The sequence below is a fragment of the Rhinopithecus bieti genome, unplaced genomic scaffold (genome assembly GCF_001698545.2).
Source record: "Rhinopithecus bieti isolate Rb0 unplaced genomic scaffold, ASM169854v2 scaffold_37555, whole genome shotgun sequence".
NCBI lineage: Eukaryota > Metazoa > Chordata > Mammalia > Primates > Cercopithecidae > Rhinopithecus > Rhinopithecus bieti.
In genome coordinates, this window is record NW_016815947.1 from 565,142 (window position 1) to 584,581 (window position 19,440).

General features: G+C 42.7%; 1 protein-coding gene across 1 annotated transcript in view; it reads right to left on the bottom strand.

The window, feature by feature from the left end:
• The window catches only part of XDH (xanthine dehydrogenase), an 88,085-nt gene that overhangs the window by 62,233 nt on the left and 6,412 nt on the right, over positions 1-19,440 (bottom strand). The window contains exons 2-6 of the mRNA XM_017854218.1: positions 12,627-12,684; positions 9,785-9,881; positions 7,954-8,062; positions 5,468-5,594; positions 4,561-4,622 (exon numbers count right to left, since the gene is read on the bottom strand). Of these exons, the coding sequence (XP_017709707.1) occupies positions 4,561-4,622; positions 5,468-5,594; positions 7,954-8,062; positions 9,785-9,881; positions 12,627-12,684 (453 nt within the window). The remainder of the gene's footprint in view (positions 1-4,560; positions 4,623-5,467; positions 5,595-7,953; positions 8,063-9,784; positions 9,882-12,626; positions 12,685-19,440) is intronic.

The following is a 19,440-nucleotide window of genomic DNA, read 5'->3' on the forward strand; positions in this document are numbered from 1 at the left end:
CAGTGGCCAGATCTCAGCTCACTGCAAGCTCCGCCTCCCGGGTTTACGCCATTCTCCTGCCTCAGCCTCCGGAGTAGCTGGGACTACAGGCGCCCGCCACCTCGCCCGGCTAGTTTTTTTGTATTTTTAGTAGAGACGGGGTTTCACCATGTTAGCCAGGATGGTCTCGATCTCCTGACCTCGTGATCCGCCCGTCTCGGCCTCCCAAAGTGCTGGGATTACAGGCTTGAGCCACCGCGCCCGGCCTGATTCCTTTATTATTTTTAGTGCCCATCTTTTTCTCTGGTAACTATTCTTGATCTGAAGTTTGCTGTGTACAAAATTAATATGCTGCTTCCACTTTCTTTTGATTAGTATATCATGGTCTACCTTTCTTCATCTACTTAGTTTTAATCTACATGTGTCTTTTCATTTAAAGTAGGTTTCTTGTAGACAACATATAGTTGGGTCTTGTTATTTTCGTTTACTCTAACAATGTCTCTTAAATGGTATATTTAGATCACTGACATTAAAGGTAATCATTGATACAGTTGGATGAGTATCTACCATATTTGTTATTGTTTTCTATTTGTCGTCCTTGTTCTTTGCTTCCAGTTTTGTCTTTCACACATTTTCTGACTTTTGTGATTTTAACTGAGCATTGTAAATAATTTCATCTCCTTTCCTTTCATAAAATATCAATTATACTTCCTTTTTTCTTTTTTTTTTTCTGGTAGTTGCCCTAGAGTTTGCAGTATACATTTTTAACTAATCCAAGTCCACTTTTAAATAACACTATGCCACTTTACAGGTAGTGATAGTATCTTATAATAACAAAGTATTTCTAATTTTTCTCTCTTGTTTGTTTTATCATTGTTGTCATTCATTTTACTTATACACAAGCACATATATATATATATATACACACATATGCACACATAAACAAATGCATTGTTGCTATGATTATTTTGAACAAATTGCTATCTGTTAGACCAACTAAGATTAAGAAAAATAAAAATTTTTATTTTACCTTTACTTGTTCATTCTCTCATGCTCTTCCTTTATGTAGATCTGAGTTTCTGGCCTACATCATTTTTCTTCTCTTTAAAGAACTTCTTTTAATATTTCTTACAGGTCTACCGGCAACAAATTCTCTCAAGTATTGTTTGAGAAAATATTTCTCATTTGCTTTTGAAGAATACTTTTGGAGGTTACAGAATTTTAGGTGCTTTGGTTTTTTCTTTCAACACTTCAGGTATTTTACTCCATGCTTCTTGCTTGCATGGTTTCTGGGAAAAGTCAGATATAATTTTATGTTTGCTCTTCTGTAGGTGAGGGGTGTTTTCCTCTGGCTTCTTTCAAGTCATTTTTCTTTACCTTTGGTTTTTTGGAGTTTGAATATCACATGCCTTGGTGTAGTTTTTGTTTGGTTTTGTTTTTTTTGGTGTTTATCCTGGTTTGTGTTCTCTGAATTTACTGACTCTGTGGTTTAAAGTCTGACGTTAATTTTGGGAAATTCTCAGTCATTATTGTTTCAAATATTGCTTCTTTTCCTTTCTCTTTTTCTTCTTCTTCTGATACTCTCATTACACATATGTTACACCTTTTGTAGTTATCACACAGTTCTTATTTGTTTCTGTTTTGTTTTCATTCACTCCCTTTTCTCTGTTTTTTGGTTTTGAAAGTTTGCACTGTTATATCCTCAAGATCAGAGATTCTTGTCTCAACCATGTCCAGTCTACTAATGAGCCCACTGAAGGTGGTCTTCAATTTGGTATAAGTATTTTCAATCTCTAGCATTTCTTTTCAATTTTTAGAATGTCCATTCTCTGCTTACATTATTGATCTGTTCTAGTATGCTATCTATTTTCTTCCATTAAAGCTCTTAGCATACTAGCCATAGCTTTATAAAATTCCTCTTTTGTTAATTCCAACATTCCTGCCCTATTTGACTCTGGTTCTGCTATTTGTTCAGTCTCTTCAAATTGTGTTTGCCTTTGACTATGCCTTATAATTTTTGGTTGAAAGGTGGACATGATGTACTGGCTAAAAGGATCTGATGTAAATAGGCCTTTAGTTAATTTATTGGTAAGATATGAGGGAGAAGTATTGTATAGTCATAGGATTAGGGGAGCTTGTGCCCCTCGCCTGTGAACCTCACAAGTGCTTCTCAGGGTTTTTTTTTTCTCCGTTTAGTGGGAGAGGATGGCTGGAGGGGGCTGGGCTTGTGTATTTCCCTTCCCACGGGTGAAAGACCAGAGGCCCGGGGGTTGCATATTTCCCCTCCCCAAGGTAGGTTAGGCTCTAATATAACCTCAGAAGTTTAGGCTGTGGTAAAATAATTTCTCCTGAGGGCAGGCCTTTTTAAGAAGAACAGAATACTCTGGTATATTCCAAAATGGTTCATTTTCCCACTCCCTACCAAAACACAAGGAGATTTTCTCCAGCATTTACTGTGAGGACCTGGTGGACCGCCTGGAGGTAAAACTCACAAAGATGCAGAGCACCCCCTCCATGACTACATCCCCCTGTAGTTTATATCCATGTATAAACTCCAGCAATTCATCAGTTAGTACTTACATCTTCCTATCCTGGCAAAGATTCCTGCAGAGGTTTTTGCTCCTGGGTTTCTGCTCTGATGTGCCATGTCTGCCTGTCTGTCTCTCCAATTTTTTAGACAATGAGTTGTCCTGTGACCTCATTCCTCTGATGGATCTAAAAGCAATTGTTGATTCTTCAGTTTGTTCAGCTTTTTTCTTCTTGTTTAGATGAAATAAAGACTCCTAAGCTGCTTACATGCCAGACCAGAAACTGGAAGTCTTGCTTGTACCTGTTTAATGGTTTCTCCATTTCTTTCCTTGTCGCCAGATAGCTGTGGTCACTTCTTGCTGTGAGCAGTGTGCCCACCTCTACCTGACCCTCCACACACTTTCTAGTGTGTGCTGTGGAGAGGAAAACTAGATAACCACATTTGTTAGAGCTATGTGTAAAATAAAAGTAAAAAGGCTCTGAAGAAACATCTTGGGGACCTCCGATGAGGAACGTGCATTAGCTTCTGAACACCTTTTGTGTGTCAGTCATTTTGGCTGCTCAGAGCTCTCAGTCTTGCTCTGCTCTGTGCTGTAGGTAGCTGAATTGAGGGAGGTAAGTGCTGCATGGTGAATTCAGGAGCTGAATTCAACTTCCAGGAGGGAAGACAATTGATATACTAAAAAAATCCTTCTCTTTTGAAAAATTAAGAGGACTGGTTACATTTTATCACTTTGAGCAAGTTCTAATGAAGTAAATAGAGGCAAGATGAACAATCCCTGGTTCTCAGGAAACACTGAGTAACTTGGGAAGATTATATAGCGGCTAATGGAAGAAATGTACCAGCATTATAATTTATAGTTCCCATTTATTGAATAACTGAAATGTGCCAGGCATTGTTCTAAAAGCTTTTCAAGAAGTACCTAGTTTTTATAAATACAGTAAGGTAGATATTCTAATGAAATCACCTAATAAAATCACCATTTTATTAGGTTGGTGCAAAAAAAATTACAGTTTTTTCCATACTTTTAATGGCAAAACCATAGTTACTTTTGCACCAACCTGATAGAAACAAGGAGACTTGCCCAAGGTCGGGCATCAATTAAGTGCATCAAATTGAACACAGGTCTGCAGAATCTGAATTTGTGCTTTTAGGCATTTTCATTTAATTCCACACTTGCTAATTCTTCATCAGCAGCAGCATTAATCAGAGTGTGGTGTTTTCAATCCTTATAAGGTCCTGTCTCCATGTCTACCCACCCCTTCTTGGATTATATGCACACAGCACTCTTTTTCATGATGTGCCAACCCTAAAGGTGAGTGGAAAACATAGGAGTCTGTAACTCCCCTCGACCCAGGATCAAATTGAAATGAGATGGTTTGATTTGGAGTCAAGATTAACTTGGCCCAATTGAGAAGTCAGGTACAACCTGGGGGAAGATTAAGCCAAGAAAGGAGATGCCAGCTCTCTTGCCTTCCTTGCCAGATGGCAGGTGTATGTATGTGTTTATATAATCAATGCCCACACACCCAGCTGTGACTTCTCACTCAGAGTTATATGAACACTGCAGGGGTTCACAAACTGTCTGGAGATCTAATTACCAGTTTCATAAGCCCAACAGAGTGCCAGCCACAGAAAGCAGCCAGGAGAGGAAAGGAGGAGGGGTACAAGTGCTGAGCAAGGCCAGGTTGTTATTAAATGCTACATTCAGCACCTGTGCCATGGGCTGAGCCTGCCAGGCTCCAAGGGAAAGCTGCCAAACCCAAAGGCACTAGAGGAAGCTAACTCTTAGGCAGTGAGCCTCTTCCAGGAAGCCGGTCTCCAGACCATCACTGGCAGAAATTCCCATGCTATTCATAAGAACCCTTCCCTGAATAAAAATAGCAGACTCTACTCCCCATGCCAGATGTCCCCAGAGGGAAGACACACTAACTGGTCATCTTATCATCCTTGTTTGTAGACCAGAGGCCCTTGGTTTCCCTCCCAACAGTGATTTCTGAGCGTTGCTGTTTTAGGAGCAGAGACACTGATGTTCTGGGGTCCACACTTACCCTGGCGAAGGTCCGGAAGCCCTGGAGGATGGGTCTGTAGCCTGTGCAGCGGCACAGATTTCCTGTGGGCCAAGGAAAAAACTGCAATGTCAGTGTAGGTCCCTGGAATGGGTGAGGAGTTTGTGACTTTGCTTGCAGCTAAGTTGGGTGCTCTCTTTACCAGGCTGCATATTCTGTTACCTCTGTCTGGAAGGCCTCTTGGCCTTCTCCTATACTGACTTCAGAATATCTGTCATGACTTCAATAAGTCTTTCCTAGAATGGAAGCCTTCCTAGAATGCCCAGACTGAGTCAGGTGCCTCTCCTAAGTGCTCCCACAGTGAGTGGCTGATCATAGCTTCATCAGTTAGCCTATCAGACTACATTATAAAGTCTCTGCTTCAGAGTATGAACTTTTTGAGAGTAGAGGCTGTGTCTTTTATCCCTGTGGCATAGGATGTGACTCAAAATAACTGAATAGATGATGGATAGAAATGGTGAATAGATGGGGAGGCTTCTCTATTTAATTCAGAGAAACAGACACATAGGTGGTCTTTGCCCTGCAGAATTCTGTTCTGGTGAAATCTGAGAGGGAAGGAAATCATATCACTAGTCCCTGTGGAGTTTTCCTGCACCAGCCACGCACTGCCAACACCACTCCAATACTGGTGGAAGACAGACAGATACCTCAGGAAGGTGAACCCAAAGGCAGGAGACCCCAGGAGGTCTCCACACCAACCAGGAGTTCTTCCAACTAAGAGAGGGTTGGCTTTCTAGCAGATCTTAGTCACTGCATTGTGGGGGGGTGGGGGGTCTGAGCCCTTCCTCCAAAGGGTAGTCCCTCATGTTCCTTGCCCTGGCACTTGCCCTCACCTCTTCAGGGCCTCGTTTGCCATTCCACCTCCTAGGCTGTGCCTGAAGGCCCGTACCTTGGAAGGCATTCTCAATCTCTTCGATGGTGGGCTCAGGCTGATTCCGGAGCAGTGTGTACATACTCATGACGATGCCGGGGGTGCAGAACCCGCACTGGGAGCCGTGGCTTTTGGCAATTCTCTCCTAAAAGGAACAGATGACGTAGACACCTGGGATAGCAGAACCCTCCCTGGCTCCCCAAAGGACTCGACTGGAGCCAGCCCATGTTGAGAGACAGTGGGGGGTAGTAGTCACTGCACAAAGTCAAGCCCCAGTGCCACCATTTACCAACTGTGACCTTGGCCAGGTTCCAAGCCCTCTGAGTCATAGGTTCTTCATCTGTATGATGAGGACCATCCTTGTAGTTACCTCTAGAGCTGTGATGAGGATTAACTGAGATAATTCATGTAAAACCCTTAACACTGTACCTGCATATAGCGGGCAGTCAACCAATGTTAGCTATGACTAGCAAGGTCTTTTCCAAGAACAGTGACTATCATAACCAGAAGGCAGCTTCTGAATGGATTGGGTGTAGCATATGAGAGAAACAGTCAAAGGTGATGTCTAGATTTTTGTCTTAAGCAATTGGGTGGATGGCTTTGCTATTGATTTAGATGGGAGAAGACTGGGGAAGGAAACCATTAGGAGAAAAGTAGGGTTTTCTTAAGTTTGAGATTAGACATCCGTATTGAGATGTCAAGTAGGCAATGGGAAATGTAAGTCTAACTTCTGAGGAGAGGTCAAAACTGAAGTTGTAAATGTAAGTGCCGATGGCATGTGGACAACATCAAACTCATGTAGGGAGAGTGTAGGGCTGAGGAAGGGGATCAGCCTAGGTCAGGGCTCAGGGCACTGCAGCAATTAGAGACTGAGCAGAAGAGGAGCTAGCGTGGAGAGAGAAGGAAAAGGCAGAACCACAGTCACAGAAACCAAGAGAAAACAAATAAATGGACAAGAAGTGGAATCTGGCTCTGTAGCCTATATGTAACCAAAATAAGTGCATTAGGAATAAGAACCTGTACCATTGGACAGGGAGGATTTTAGGTTGATTATACAGATATGACCTGATATGGTTTGGCTGTGTCCCCACCCAAATCTCATCTTGAATTGTAGCTCCCATAATTCCCACGTGTTGTGAGAGGGACACTGTGGGAGATAACTGAATCATGGGGTGAGTCCTCCATCCTGTTCTCATGGTAGTGAATAAAATCTTGCGAGATCTGATGGGTTTCTGTTTTCACTTAGGTCTCATTTCTCTCATCTGCCACCATGTAAGATGTGCTTTTCATCTTCTGTCATGATTGTGGGGCCTCCCCAGCCACATGGAAGTGAGTCAATTAAACTTCTTTTTCTTTATAAATTACCCAGTCTTGGTATGTCTTTATCAGCAGTGTGTGAATGGACTAATACTTGACTCCTGTGTTTAAACTATTTATTCTTTCTTTCATCTATTTGTTTGAAAGAAAATAACAAGTCTTAATGAACCCTCTCACATCTCCTTCAGGTTGGACAAGTTTAGTAATTTCCCCTCTTCCTGCCTAAGAAACAAATCTACAGATGGAAAGCAATATCACCCCAACCTGTCTGACCTCACCTGACTGGCCCAAGATGCCATTCCAAGGAATAGAACCAGCCACTCTGCGGAGGCTCCTACTCCATCACCTGAATGACATGTCTCCTCAAATAATCAAGGGAGAATTAAGACCTGGGCCAAGCTCTGGTAACGTCTATTATAATCTCCCAAAGACCTCAAGTTTCGTCAAACAAAATGCTTTGGGGACAATGGCCATTCCTTCCAACAGGGCTCTACTCCCCTTTCTTTCCACTTGGCCTAAGAGCATCCTGATTGTCTCCCCAAACCCCTCTCAGATTATCACTGCCCACTCACCCCAGAAGCGTTTCGGATTTCAATGCATTTTCAGGTGGCCTGACAGCATCAAGGAGAAAGCCTTGCTCAGGCACTAAATCTCTGTCATCTTATTTAGCACTTGCTAACCTCCATTCTAATGAAGGTGAAGGCCTAGCAGTTTACATTTGTACTATCTGTGGGTGGGAGGTAAGGGGTGCAGAATTACCATTGCAGAGAGTAGGTGGGCTTATAAACAGGGGGTACAGATAATCAAAATTCAAATCTGGGAAGGCTGGGAGTTTCCTAAACACACTCCAGAACAAAGTGAGGAAGGTTCCCTGCATCTCTTCCTCCAAATTCTGGTGCAGCTGGACTGGCCTAGCCACCAGATTCAGTTGACCTCTTGGGTCCCTTGAGATCATGCAATGTTATAACCAACCAGCTCACAGGAAGGAGATTCAGCCTTGGGCGTTTCTTCTTTTCACCTCATGGTACCCAGAGGAGATGGGGAGGTGGCCAGGGCGCAGTTGCCTCCTTAGATTAAGCAGTGAAACTCTGCCCAACAACCCAAAGCAAGTCTGCACCTTTGGCATGAGCCTCCCTGCAGAGGAAACAGCATGATCTCAAGAGCACAGCTCCCTTTCCTCTGTTTACCTGCACAGGATGCAGCCTCGTCTTGGTGCTTCCTATTCCTTCCACAGTTGTCACTGCAACATGGTGCAAGGAGCAGATGGGGGCCAGGCAGGCATTGGCAGAAAAGTGGCTAGAACCCCAGATTAAGGTCATTCCATTTATTGTCCACTCAGGTCATCAGAATGGGCCTGACTGTGGGCTCTGGAGGACTTTGTGAGACTTTACATTATGTCTCTCTGCTCCCATTTGTGTTCTTGTATCTTCTATCAGTGTCCTCACCTCTCCACTGAAGACTCTGGGCGAGGAACAAAGGAAGCCCTTCTTGTAGGTAAAGCTGAGCCCTTCCAGAATCCTGTGGGATCAGGCATCAGAGCATCCTCAGCCTCAGAGCAGAAGCCAGGGAGCCAGGGTCACTTTCAGTTGCCTGTTACTCAGCCTGACCCTGGAGGCTGAGTCAAGGGGAAGTTTCTCTGGCAGGCTGCAGCCTTGAAGCATGCTTCTGCCTGCAGGGCTCTTCCTTAGCCTCGGTGCCAGAACCTCCAATCACTTTGCTTCCCTGCATTTCCTCACCTCTATTGCTTTCATTCCTCTGTGGGGAAAGGGAGAGGGAACCTCCTGGCAACGTGAGACACCAAGCCCTTAGCTAGAACTTCCTTGCATTCTTCTGTTATTCATCACTCATTCACTTGCAATCAGCATCAGTTATTGAGTGCCAAACGTGTCAGGCACTCTGCTGAGGGCTGGGGAAATAAAGATGAATAAGATGAAAGCTCTGCCCTTCAACAGCCTGCAGCCTACCGGGAAAGCGGAAGCCCATGTGAAGGTGCAATTTAAATCTTGTTAAAGTAAATTTAAAAGGAGACCAGGCCTGAAGACTCAGCAGACAAAACCAGTTAAGCCTCATAAGTGACCTAAACTCTGCTTGATTTGCAGGAGAGTTTTAACTTGAGTTACTTCTTATGAATATCTTTATTTAAAAAAAAAATCTTAAGATCAACCAATCAGAAGTAGTCAATGAACTTATAATTATAGAACTAGGGACTTTCCAATGGGATAGACCAAATAAAGCAATTGTATAATTGTAACCAGTCAAATAACTTCTTTGCTTTTTGCCTGTGTCCATCCTACAAAAACCTCCTGCTTGCATTTACCTGGTGGAGCACCTGAACTGCTTCTAATTTGGAGCTGCTTGAACTCTTGAACTGTTGTTTTCTCAAACTGTAAAAAAAATTGTATCATGCCTCAGTTTACCTTGGGTAGGCTGCGCACAGGGCACTATGGGGCCAGCACAGTCAAGGGGCACCTAACCTGGTCTTGAGAGATCCAGGATGGTTTCCTGGAGGTGGTGATATTTTCGTCCAGTTCTAAAGAGCTAGTAAGAGTTAGCCAGGTAGGGAAATCGTAGGAGAACGTCCCAGCTTAAACAAAGACCAAGCAATTAGTGGGCCTGTGTCATTGATATTTCACAATTATCTCTGCTTGAATGGAGTGCTGGGCCCATGGTGAGAAAGAAAGCTGGAGAAGAAACCTGGGGCCTACTGTGCAGGGCCTTGCCCGCTAAGCAAAGAGATTTTGTCCTGGGGACAATGAAGAGTTATTGATGGGTTTTATGGAATGCGATATAAACCTGGATTTTAGAAAAGTCATTTTATCAGCAGTTCGGAGCCTGGTCAATATTATAAGCCTAGAACATACTTGCTAAGAGATCATTCTACAGTTTTCCTGTGCACAGATTCTCCTTAAAAACGGGTTCACACACGTGCACATGCACACACATACACTCATGCACTCCCTCACAAGTTGGTACTGCATCACAGCCCCTACGTGGGTGGTGCCAGCAGGCAAAGGATACACGATCTTGTTCTGCAGACGATCATACTTGGAGAGCATCACTGTGCAAGCCCCACAGCCTCCCTCTCCACAGCCGAGCTTGGTTCCACTCAGCCCCACTGGGTGGTCAAGAGTTAAGGAGAATGAACTCAGGGAGAGGAGTCTGCTGGGTTGCTAGGAAATGCATGGGCAGAGCCGTGGGCAGAGCCATTCATTCCCATATGTGCTCAGGCCCCTTAACCCAGGAGGGCAGCAGGCCCACTGGCCTCCTTATTCAGAGAGACTGCACTGCACCCCAGGGAGGCAGGGAACAGGGCCATCTCCACTGCACAGAAGAGCAAAGGCATCTGGACCCCATGGACAGCATCCAAGTAGTATCTCTTGGGACATGAGTTCTAGGAACTGGTCAGTCCTAGAGCCTTCTCTTGGGTTGAAGTCTTCTATGTGTGAGGAGGTAAATCATACACCTGAGCATACGGGGCAGTTCTCACATCACTCCCAGCTGGGCACACCATGAAACCGCTTGGGTCAGAATGAGACATTGATCTGTTTTGGGACCTCTGAGTCCTCGCTTTTCACTCTGAACTTTTGGGCTGATAAATCCCCAAGAATCAAAATTAGGGCTAGACCAGAGGCTTTTGAATATTTGGCCCACAAGATATGTGAATGGAAATTAAAATAGAGTGGTCTCTTTTTAGGTCAGGGTCCAATACTGGGCCACACTCTTATATATACTTGCAGAAAGATCATCGGCTACTTTGAGTTTTAAAAGTGCCTAACTAGTAAGCTATGCTAGAGAACAGCTATTGCGGAGGTCACTTTCCCTGAGTCACATTGCTGCTTCTCCCTCAGACCTGCAGGCCTCTAAGCCACCCACCACCTACTGAAGATGGAGGAAACTGAGGGGATTATCGCCTGGTCACTTCTCTCATTTTCAAGACAAAATTTAAAAACAATGATATAACATCTTATTTTGGAAGAGCACTTACACCTAGATACCTGTTTGACCTTCAGAATGATTTGGTTAGCAGGCAGGAAAGAAATTTCCTCACAGATTTGAAAAACAACAAACTGAGACCCAAGAGGTAACGTGGGTCACACAAGATGACACAGGAACTCATGTTGCCCTGCCGGTGTGGCCCCATCACAGCCATCTGACTCCAGACTGGGTGAGCTCCCTTCATCGCGCTCCTTCCTCCCCAGCACATCTGTGAAGGTTTGCTGTGTCCTAGTCAGGGTATACACAGCTATCAGCGGGTCATACAACTCTGGGGGCACCTGAAGATGAATAGTGGCAGTCTAAAGTCTAGCAAGGTCTTCTCCCAGCCTGGAGACCTCTCTGGAAGTTAGAGTAAAAGTCAAGGCTGGAGTTTTCTCCCCAGTCTGGAACTCCCGTAAATTGTCTCTGAGCACAGACAGCCATAAGCTGCAAGATCATCCTATTTATGTGCCAGCTTTCAATTTTGCATTTCATTTAAGATGTGACACAGCCAATTGCTGTGACAAGGAATTTCTGAGGCTTCTGGGGCTTCAAAACTACAATGGAAATGATTTAAAAACTAAAATTAGTTTTATTATTAGAAAGCTAAAATTGATCTCAATAATCTCTGAGAATGAGCTTCTCTTCCCAGACCTCCCAGGTAGATGGGCTGTCAATGGAGTTCCATGCAATCACCTGATCCGATCCAGTGACACTTTCACTCCCCAACACCACCAGGTTTATCTTCTGTGAACCTCCAGATACACCCACTTAAGGTAAAAAATCCAGAACAAAGTACACCAAAGCCAACCACTGTACTGTATGATAGGAGAGGAGCAAACCAGAGTGAAATCGTGGGCTCCAGGCTCACTTCTGTGGGGGTTGAAATAATCCTTGCTGTCCCCATATATGTCATTGGAAAGATCCACTAGACACCCCACCCTGGGAGAAGGAGGGTTTTGTTGACAGAGGTCAGGATGAGCACAGTCCTGCTGACAGGCCCCCTGGAGAGTTGCCAGTGTGGGTGAGAGGTTGGGAACATAGCTCTAGGCTTTGGTGCAGTCTCCATCACTATTTCCTCAGAACACACTAGCAAAAGGCAGGTCACTTCACATATCAAGGCCTTAGTTCCTCCTCTGTGAAAAGGGAGTGTTACGCTTCCATGGGATTCCTGGGAAGATTGAGCTGAGCTGCACAAATCACTTTGAATCCTGCCTGTATATAGGAAGTGCTCATCAAATGTTAACTCTAATTATTATTCTTGTTTTAGTTCCAGGGTCTCAGAATACTTCTGATACTCAGAACTAAAGATTTAGGGGCTCTTCCAGAAGCTCCCCGACACTGAGTGAGGAGCAGCACCCCAGTCTATCTAAAGAGTCTCCCCGCCCTCCAGGGCTCCCTGTTTGCTGTTTCTACAATGAATGCTACCTGTATAGGATTCCTACCTCAAGCATCCTTTTCCCAATAGACACAACTTCCCTTGCTTTCCTCCACCTAGGCAGAGCTGGAAACATTCCCCAGGAACTGCATTTATGTATTAAGCAAATGTCACCTAAGGAAGGCCCCCTCTTTCCACAGAGGAATGACCATGAAGCTCACCAAGGCTAATGAGGGCCTTTCTACAGGCCCTGGATTAAACCTTGGCATTACTAGAGTCTTAGCTGGGAAACACCTCAAAGATCACCAGAAACAATCCTCTCATTCAGTAGCTGAGAATCTCAGATTACAGGGGCAACTAAAATGCAGGTGTCCCAAGTCCTAATCCAGCGCTCTTTCCTCCACACCTCATGGCCACCCCACCAGTCACTAGGAAACAATGTAAGGCCCAGAGAATCAGTCACCATTGCCCCCCTTCTCCATCACTCCCACTCCAAAGTCAGGATACACCTTCTTCTCAGGTAGGCCAAAAGGGTTGTCTCTGGATCTGCATTTTTCTCCACCACCTATTAAAAGAAATGAAAGAAAAATATATCATAGGTATACTTAGTCATCCTTCTGCAATTAATTTCTTCCTTCAGTGTCTCACTCAAGAATTTGTAGAGTTAGTGGGAAGTGTGATATAGTTTGGACGTTGCCCCTCTAAAGCTCATGTTTAATTGTAATCCCCAGTGTTGAAGGGGGGCCTAGTGGGAAGCAATATGATCATGGGGGCAGATTTCTCATGAATGGCTTAGTGCTACCCCCTTAGTCGTGAATTAGTTCTCATGAGATATTTAAAAGCGCGTGGCATCGCCTTCTTCTCTCTCTCTCTTGCTCTTACTCTGGCCATGTGATATGCCTGCTCCCGCTTTGCCTTCTGCCATAAGTAAAAACTCCCTGAGGACTCCCCAGAAGCCGAGCACAAGCCGGTGTCATGCTTATACAGCCTGCAGAACTGTGAGCCAATTAAATCTCTTTTCTTATAAATGACCCAGCCTCGGGTATTTCTTTATAGCAAAGCATGAAAGGCCTAATACACTGTGCTAAATATATCGTAAAAACCTAGGTATTTTTATTGACAATTCCTTAAGAATGAACCTATAAACTACAGCCAGGCTATGTATATGCTCAAATCCTTAAATTCTATAATTGTACCTCAGTGCTCACCTTGGGACCCACAACAGAACATGCAGGCATTGCACCTTCCACATTGGTTCGACCAAGGCAAAGTCCACTTCAAATCAAACCTGTCATCTCATTTCAACGGCTAGATCACACCTGTGAATTCCAGGGGCCTCTGAGAGCATGGCATGCAGACCTTGGACTTTGCAGCTTTGAGTATACACTCTCAGACCCTGCGTGTGACTGTGGAAAGCCAGTCTGTTGGCCTGTGCTCAGAGCAGAGCATTGAATGTGATGGGTATTAGTCAACACTAACACATGTCAGAAATGGAAGAGAAATCTCAAACTAAAGATCCCTCACTAGGTTCAATAAGGTGGAAAAAGTGGTCTAGAAAGTGCCATGTCAGTTTCCACTGTGAATTGTCAAAGGAAATCTACGAAAACCCGTTTCAGTACTTCTCACACATTACCAAAGCTTAAAAGGATGTGGATTATTGAAATAATAAAGAGAAAGAATTCATGATGAGGTTTTTGTTAGCAGGAACTATACTGCCCACACCTTCCTAAAGGAGAAGGGGAGGAGTATTTGCCTCCCACCTCAAACTTAGTGAGGGGGCTTGCTTCGTGCTACAAAGAAATCTAACATTCTACCTTTGCAGCATAGGGGAAGAGATAGGCTTAACAAGAAATTAGTACTGACAATGACAAGTTTAAACTCCTCTTTAAACTTAAGTTGGAGATGTGGCTGTGCTGGGGTTGGTACATACTCCCAGAGCTTGCCAGAGCAAAGGATGCAGAAGTGTTGGCTATGGATGTAGTGCAAGCCATTCATGAGATAAAAAGAGTTGGCTTGGAGGTCTTTAAATCATTTCCCAAAATACAGGATAGAGCCTTCAATAAAGAGAGACTGTGTGGAGTGGACTTCCCCAAACTGGAGGTGATGGAGAACAGCAGCCTGAGAAAAGTGTGTCACTTGTGTCATGACACATGCATGCAAATATTTCCTGTGGTGGCCCTTGAAGATCCTTGAAAGCCATCACAAGAAGAATGAAAGAGTCAGCTCCAAACACCTAAAAGGCTCAGAAAGCCGGAAGCCATCTTACAACAGTACCAATTAAAGGAGAGCTTTCTTGCTATCCTCACCACACCGTCCTGAATTGAGACTGGCAACTTAAAAATAACCATAGGATTCTTTGTTGACTAAGAGTAATAAAAAGTTCATGAAACTTCCAGAATTTGTCCTTTGAATGAAGTTTAAAGGAAAGTAGATGAAATTAACATGAGTCCAGTTTACTCAATATCCTAGTTACAAATCATAGAAGAAATCATAAATGCCCAAAATAGCAATCTTTATCACCTTTCTTGTAGACAACAGTAAGAGCCTCTTAGCTTAGTACCACATTGTTCGTTTCTCCTGTACTGCAGTTCTGCTTTTATCACATCACATCAGTTCCCTGCTCAATGCCTTTCATGACCACCCACATATTCAAGGTAACATCCAAGTTCCTTAGGTTGTCTTTCAAGGCCCTTTTCAATATATTCCCAATCTTCATTTTCAGCCTTTCTCCCTTCTACTTCCCTGCCAAGCTGGTCATCTTACTGCACTAAAAATACATTTTATATCTTCTAACTCCTGTGCCTTTGACTATGCTGTTCTTCTTCCACCTGCATTTTGCCTTATCAGAAGACTTCAAACAATTTCTTCATAAAGGCTTTCCATACCACTCCAGCCACAAGTGGATTGCTATAGAGAATGGCTGTGCCACTCTCAAGGTGTGGCAGCAGGATTACCACGGTACACTCCATTGAACACTCTCAACAGGATACCAGTGGGTATCCCCAAGGAAAAACATTTTGTAGGGAAGTGAGTTAAGGAAATGTTGGGTTAAGCAGATTGCTCTGGTAAAACTCGAGCATCAAAAGAAATAACAGCCATAATGGGCTATAACACATTAAATACCATTAAAATCTATGAGTCCAAATTGATAGTCAACAAACAAACAAATGGAAAATATGGAAAAGCGCTTCCTGACAGCAGAATTCCATCTAATAAATATGATTGGCCATCTTGTAATCAGCACAATAACTGATCCATTTAAGAATCATCAGTGGAAATTAGTACAACCACTACAGTTATACAGAACAGTTTGAAGGTTCCCCAAAAAATTAAGAATAGAGCTACCATATGATCCAGCAATCCCACTGCTGGTATATACACAAAAGAAAGGAAGTCAGTATATAAAACAGATATCTGCACACCTATGTTTTTTGCAGCATTATTCACAACAACCAACATTTGGAAGCAACCTAAGTGTTCATGAACAGATGAATGGAAAAAAAATGTGGTCCATATACACACTGGAGTGCTATTTAGCCATAAAAAAGAATGAGATCCTGTCATTTGCAACAACATGGAGGGATGGAGCCGGAGGTCATTATGTTAAGTGAAATAAGTCAGGCACAGAAAGACAAACTTCACATGTTCTCACTTATTTGTGGGAGCTAAAAATCAAAACAATTGAACTCATGGAGATAGAGTAGAAGGATGGTATCAGAGGCTGGGAAGGGTAGCAGGGAGTAGGAGGAAAGTAGGGATAGCTAATAGGTACAAAAATTAGAAAGAATGAATAAGATACAGCGTTGGATAACACAACAGAGTAACTACAATCAATAATAATTTAATTGTGTATTTAAAAATAGCAAAAAAGTACAATTGGGTCATTTGTAACACGAAGGATAAATGCTTGAGGAGCTGAATGCCACATTTTCTATCATGTAATTATTACACATTGCATGCCTACATCAAAGTATCTAATGTACCCCATAAATATGTAGATCTACTATGTACCCCCCAAAATTAAAAATTAAAAGGCTTTCCATCTCCCCTTCTTTCTCTTTCCTTCTGGTTTTTATGTAAATGTTGCAATGAGCCATCAGTGACTATTAGATGAAGTGTAATACAGAACTCCTAAAACTCAACGACTATAAAACCCAATTCAGAAATGGGCAAAGGACTTGAATAGACATTCCTCCAAAGAAGATCTACAAATGGCCAACGAGTAAATGAAAAGATGCTGAACATCACTAATCAGAACTATAATGAGATTTCACCTCATACCCATTAGAATGGCTACGATCAACAAACAAACAAACAGAAAATAAGTGTTGGTAAGGATGTGGAGAAACTGGAACACCTGTCCACAGTTGGTGGGAATACAAAATGACACAGTCACTGTGGAAAAATAGTAGAACGGTTCCACAAAGAAGTAAAAATAGAACTAGCATATGATCCAGCAATTCCACTTCTGGATTTATACACAAAGTAATTGAAATCAGGGTCTCAGATATTCGTACACCTGAGTTCATGGCAACGTTATTCACAGTAGCCAAAATGTGAAAGCAACCAAAGTGTCCATCAATAGATGAACAGATAAGCAAAATGTGGTACATCCATACAATGGAATATTATTCAGCTTTAGAAAGGAAGGAAGTTTTGATATATGCTACAACATAGATGAACATTATGCTAAATGAAATAAGCCAGTCACAAAAAGACATACTGTATGATTCCCCTTAAGTGAAATACTTTAGTCAAATTCATAGAGACAGAAAGAATGATGGTTTCCAGGGACTGGGGGAAAGGTAGAATATGGAGTTATTGTTTAGTAAATTTATAGAGTTTGTCTTAAAAAATGAAAGAAGTTATGGAGGTGGAAGGTGATGATGGTTGCCCAATATTATAAATGTATGTAATACCACTGAACTGTACACATAAAAATGATTAAGATGGTAAATTTTATGTATTTTACTACAATAAAAATTATTTTAAAAAAGACGATCAATGGATACTCAAACTAGTGGGTGAAAATTTGATGAACAAGAATTTGTATATTCCAAAGTATCTTCTCACATAGCCTCTATTAATTATAAAGGTAAAGCAAAGTTATCTGACAGTGAAGAAACTTGGTGGATAACACCTTAGCCAAGTCATCAAAGTTCGCATCACAAAGAAGACCCAAAAACTGACGTCAAAAAAATAAACCTGGCCGGGCGCTGTGGCTCAAGCCAGCACTTTGGGAGGCCGAGACGGGTGGATCACGAGGTCAGGAGATGGAGACCATCCTGGTTAACGCTGTGAAACCCCGTCTCTACTAAAAAAATACAAAAAACTAGCCAGACAAGGTGGTGGGCGCCTGTAGTCCCAGCTACTCGGGAGGCTGAGGCAGGAGAATGGCGTGAGCCCGGGAGGCGGAGCTTGCAGTGAGCCGAGATCCCGCCACTGCACTCCAGCCTGGGTGGCAGAGCGAGACTCCATCTCAAAACAAAACAAAACAAAAAAACCCTAATAACCTAATGATAGAATGCAGTGAGAAAAACACATTACTTCTGTGGTATTCCTGCCTCCCAAATGCAGACTCTGAATCTAATTATAAGAAAGCATAATACAATTCACTATGAGGAACATTCTAAAAAATAACTGGCCTGTTCTTTTCAGAAACACCAATGTCATGAAAGACAAAGGAAAGCTGAGGAGCTGTTCTAGATTAGAGAAGACTAAAGACATGGCAACCAGCTGCAAGGCATAATCCTGGATTCCGAGCTGGGGCTGGAGAGTTATATATGCCAGTTTTGGGAAAATCGGAATACATTTGCATAAAGTTTATAGTATCACACCAAAGCTAAGGTTCCTGATTTCTATAAATGGACTATAGTTTTGTAAGAATATATTTATTCTGGCTGGGTGCAGTGGCTCGCGCCTGTAATCCCAGCACTTTGGGTGGCCGAGGTGGGTGGATCACGAGGTCAGGAGTTCAAGATCAGCCTGGCCAAGATGGTGAAACTCTGTCTCTACTAAAAATGCAAAAAATTAGCTGGGTGTGGTGGTGGTTGCCTATAATCCCAGCTACTCTGTAGGCTGAGGCAGTGAATCGCTTGAACCCGGGAGGCAGAGGTTGCAGTGAGCCGAGATCATGCCACTGCACTCCAGCCTGGTGACAGAGCGAAACTCCGTCACAAAAAAAAAAAGAAGAAAAGAATATATTTATTCATAGGATAAGAGGTAAAGGAACATGATGTCTGAAACTTACTGTCAAATGGTTCAGAAATCTATCTTATACTATATATTCATTTATATTAATTATGTACATTTATATATAATTATTTATGTACTTATAATATATACTTGTGTATCTGTGTGTGTGTCCTGAGCAAGAAAGAGAGAATGATGAAGCAAATGTGGCAAAACGTTAACAGTTGGTAAAGTATATAAAGGGTATTTAATACTTCCTTGTGTTCTTCTTGCAATTTTTCTTTAAACATAAAATAATTGTAAAATACAAAGTTAGAGAAGTAATTTATTTAGTACAGGATTTCTCAAAATTTTAAAAATTCATCCACTTATTCCATCCACACTAGTTGGACACCTAGTATATACCATACACTGTGATAAGTGGTTTAAGAATATCCAAGGAGAGCATCTCATGCTGCTAGTTTTCTGTGAAATACATTTCAGAATGTATTACTTTGTCTCATTATAATCCATCTCTCCAACTAATCTATAGGCTCCAAAATGGCAAATGCCTGATCTTAGAGATCTTATTCCTCCAGTGCATATCCCACTGTCTGAGGCCTCAGAAGGAGCTTGATAAAGGTTGACTATATGGGGTGTGAGCAAGTGAATGATGAGTGAGTGAGTGAGTGAAAGTTACCGTGAGGATCTCTGCAGCCAACACTCACTTGTTGTAGGGATCACTTGTAGACACCTTTGGCTGCACCCTACCTGCCAAATCTTCCCATATTGGGGACCGTGCTGGGGGTGGTGGAGAATGAACAGACACAAGAGACAAAGACAAACAGAGAACATGGCGGCCACGCCTAGAGCCTCCGCCTCACTTTATTTATACTCCATAAATCCCACGTCAGCAAAAATAACACAATGCAAAACAAACTTTCTGCACCCAGATATAACCTTCTGCTTAGTTCCTTGTCTCTAAGTTCTTTCTTATTTTGTCTGCCTCTTGGCGCCTACTAGAGTTCATTAAAAGTTCAACTAGAGATACTGTCCTTGACTACTGGAGTTCATTGAAAGTGCAACTAGCTAGAGATACTGTCCTTGAGCCTTATCTATTCTTAGCATATTATTTTCAATGGCCCCTGCA